Here is a 2308-nt window from a genome sequence, read left to right as displayed (position 1 = left end):
TATAGGTGTTTTGTTTGTTTGATTTCTCCCATTGGTTCAGATGTGAGCCAAAATTATATTTTAATTAAATTTTTATTACTTTACAATTACAATTCATAATTCAAAACTTTTGGAGAATCATACGAACTTTACGAATCATCAGAACTTTTTGAGGTCATACGACTAGGAATATCATAAAAATAGCAAGTGTTACGCACAAAGGGTCGTTGTCATATCATGCAGGTACTACATATATATGTACCCGAGGTAGTTTTACTTTTAGGTTGTTTAGTATTATGTTTATACTTTTATATGAGGTATGTTTAGGGTTAGGGTTAGAGTTAGGGTTAGGGTTAGGGTTAGGGTACACTTCTGTAGTACAAGTCTGGTACACTTTGTGTATACATATATGTACCTCGGGTACATATATGTAGTACCTGATGCGACAACGACCCCTTCAGCGTAACTGACTATGTACATTGGATTCACCTAAAATTTCCCAGGGACTGGGCTCAACCAAATGAATCAGGATCTATATATCGATCTGTATTGGTGATCTTGTGAAGCCGTTGATCAAACAGGAATTCACGAGATGACCAATGACGGACGGTAAACTAAAATGACCACCTTGGCCCCTTCATGAACGAGGGGCTACTACCGAAGCCGTAGGAATCCGAGTCTGTCACTACACAGGCACTTGAAGCGCTTCAATAAAATATAATGCTAAATAAATACGAAATCAATTTACTACCAGTCTTAATGTTTCTATACTCTCTTTCACCTATTATTGCCGACAATTTCCTGTAAATGCCGTCCAAATGCTCTTCTACAACAAACACTGGCTGCCGCCAAGCGCCATTGCTGCCGCTGCAGTGCTGCACACTGACACTTAGTTATAGTTATATATATAGTGTCAGTGTCATAAACTGTCATATATATATATACTAGTGATCTATGACATACTATGATATACTAGTGATATCCTATCTAGTGATATCCTATCTAGTGATATCCTATCTAGTGATATACTATGACATAGTGTCACTATATATATAAGTGTCAGCGTGCAGCACTGCAGCGGCAATGGCGCTCACTGGCAGCAAGATCAAGCCCGCACGTACAGCACACACGCGGCCCCATTGACTATATATATACAACGTACAATATAATGTTGTATATATATAGTCAATGGGGCCGCGTGTGTGCTGTACGTGCGGGCTTGATCTTGCTGCCAGTGATGGCGCTTGGCGGCAGCCAGTACGACTGTACGTATATATATACGTGTTTGTTGTAGATAAGCATTTGGACGGCATTTACAGGAAATTGTCAATAATAGGTGAAAGAGAGACATTAAGACTTTGGTAGTAAATAGATTTCGTATTTATTTAGCATTATATTTTATTGAAACGCTTCAAGTGCCTGTGCTGTGTGTCACTCTGTGGCCGCCCAACGATAGAGACCGTACCGCGTACGTACGCTGGCTGGTGTTGTTATTTGATAATATTAGTTATTACACTTACAGTGTAAAGTTTACAATTAAATTATTACAATATAAAATACAGTAGGCCTATAATATTACTAATATTACAGCAATACTAGTAGCTGTGAATCGTAAGTAGTGGCAAGTAGATTAATTTCATGACTAGAATTTAGAAATTTGTTTACCATGTACGACTTGAGCACTTGGTACTGATAGACGGGTTCTCTGCCTTTTTATAAGGGTACCCAAAGTTCACATAACCAAAAGAGAAAGCCGCTTATCTCCAGTCTAAAATACTATAAACTACCGCCTCACGGCGCTTCGATCTTGCAGGTAATCACTAGCTTAGACTGGTACTCGGTCCCACCTTGATTACTCGATGGTTATCGAGTGGTATTGAGTAACTAAGCCGAGAGGTGGGAGCGAGTACCAGTCTATCACTAGCTGAACTTGTTTAGAAACGAGGAACTGCACGATTATGTGATTATAATATCACTTGCAATGTCTCTCATAAGTAAACTTTTGTTTGAACCGTATGTTCATTATAGTTGCTATGAACTTGGTCATACGTGGACCCCAGGATGTTGGAAGGCGTTCTTTGATACAATGACATTTGCATTTAGAGCATCATTGAGAACTTACGCGTCATTTTATCTGGTAAGATTCTAGCTCCAAGAAACGGTATTGCTAGGGTTAGGTATAGTTGTTAGGGTATTAAAGCCGCACAATGCGCATCCAAACGCTAATTTCTCCAGTACTAGACTAGCAAATACTTCGTGTCATGCATAATCACACTACCTTATGACAAAATAAACTCTAGTTGCTCCCATTTCACTGCGCGTTTGCTTA

At 39.1% G+C, this 2308-nt stretch overlaps 2 protein-coding genes across 4 annotated transcripts in view; one reads left to right on the top strand and one right to left on the bottom strand.

Annotated features, from left to right (window-relative positions):
• Positions 1–1673, bottom strand: part of LOC106811430 (vesicle-associated membrane protein 7-like) — a 6498-nt gene extending 4825 nt beyond the window's left edge. Inside the window, exon 1 of one of the 3 annotated variants that reach the window (XM_014815043.1) lies at positions 1645–1673. The gene's annotated coding sequence lies outside the window, so the exon portion shown is untranslated. The other 2 variants (XM_014815058.1, XM_014815050.1) reach the window with 2 other exon arrangements.
• A 241-nt stretch (positions 1674–1914) lies between these two features.
• LOC106811422 (transmembrane protein 135-like) overlaps positions 1915–2308 on the top strand; it is a 10071-nt gene continuing 9677 nt past the window's right edge. Inside the window, exon 1 of the mRNA XM_014815030.1 lies at positions 1915–2116. Within this exon, the coding sequence (XP_014670516.1) occupies positions 1961–2116 (156 nt within the window). The 5' untranslated portion in view covers positions 1915–1960. The remainder of the gene's footprint in view (positions 2117–2308) is intronic.

The sequence above is a fragment of the Priapulus caudatus genome, unplaced genomic scaffold (genome assembly GCF_000485595.1).
Source record: "Priapulus caudatus unplaced genomic scaffold, Priapulus_caudatus-5.0.1 Scaffold19, whole genome shotgun sequence".
NCBI lineage: Eukaryota > Metazoa > Priapulida > Priapulimorpha > Priapulimorphida > Priapulidae > Priapulus > Priapulus caudatus.
Note: the sequence above shows the minus strand (reverse complement) of the source record. Positions and strands in the feature narration are given on the sequence as shown.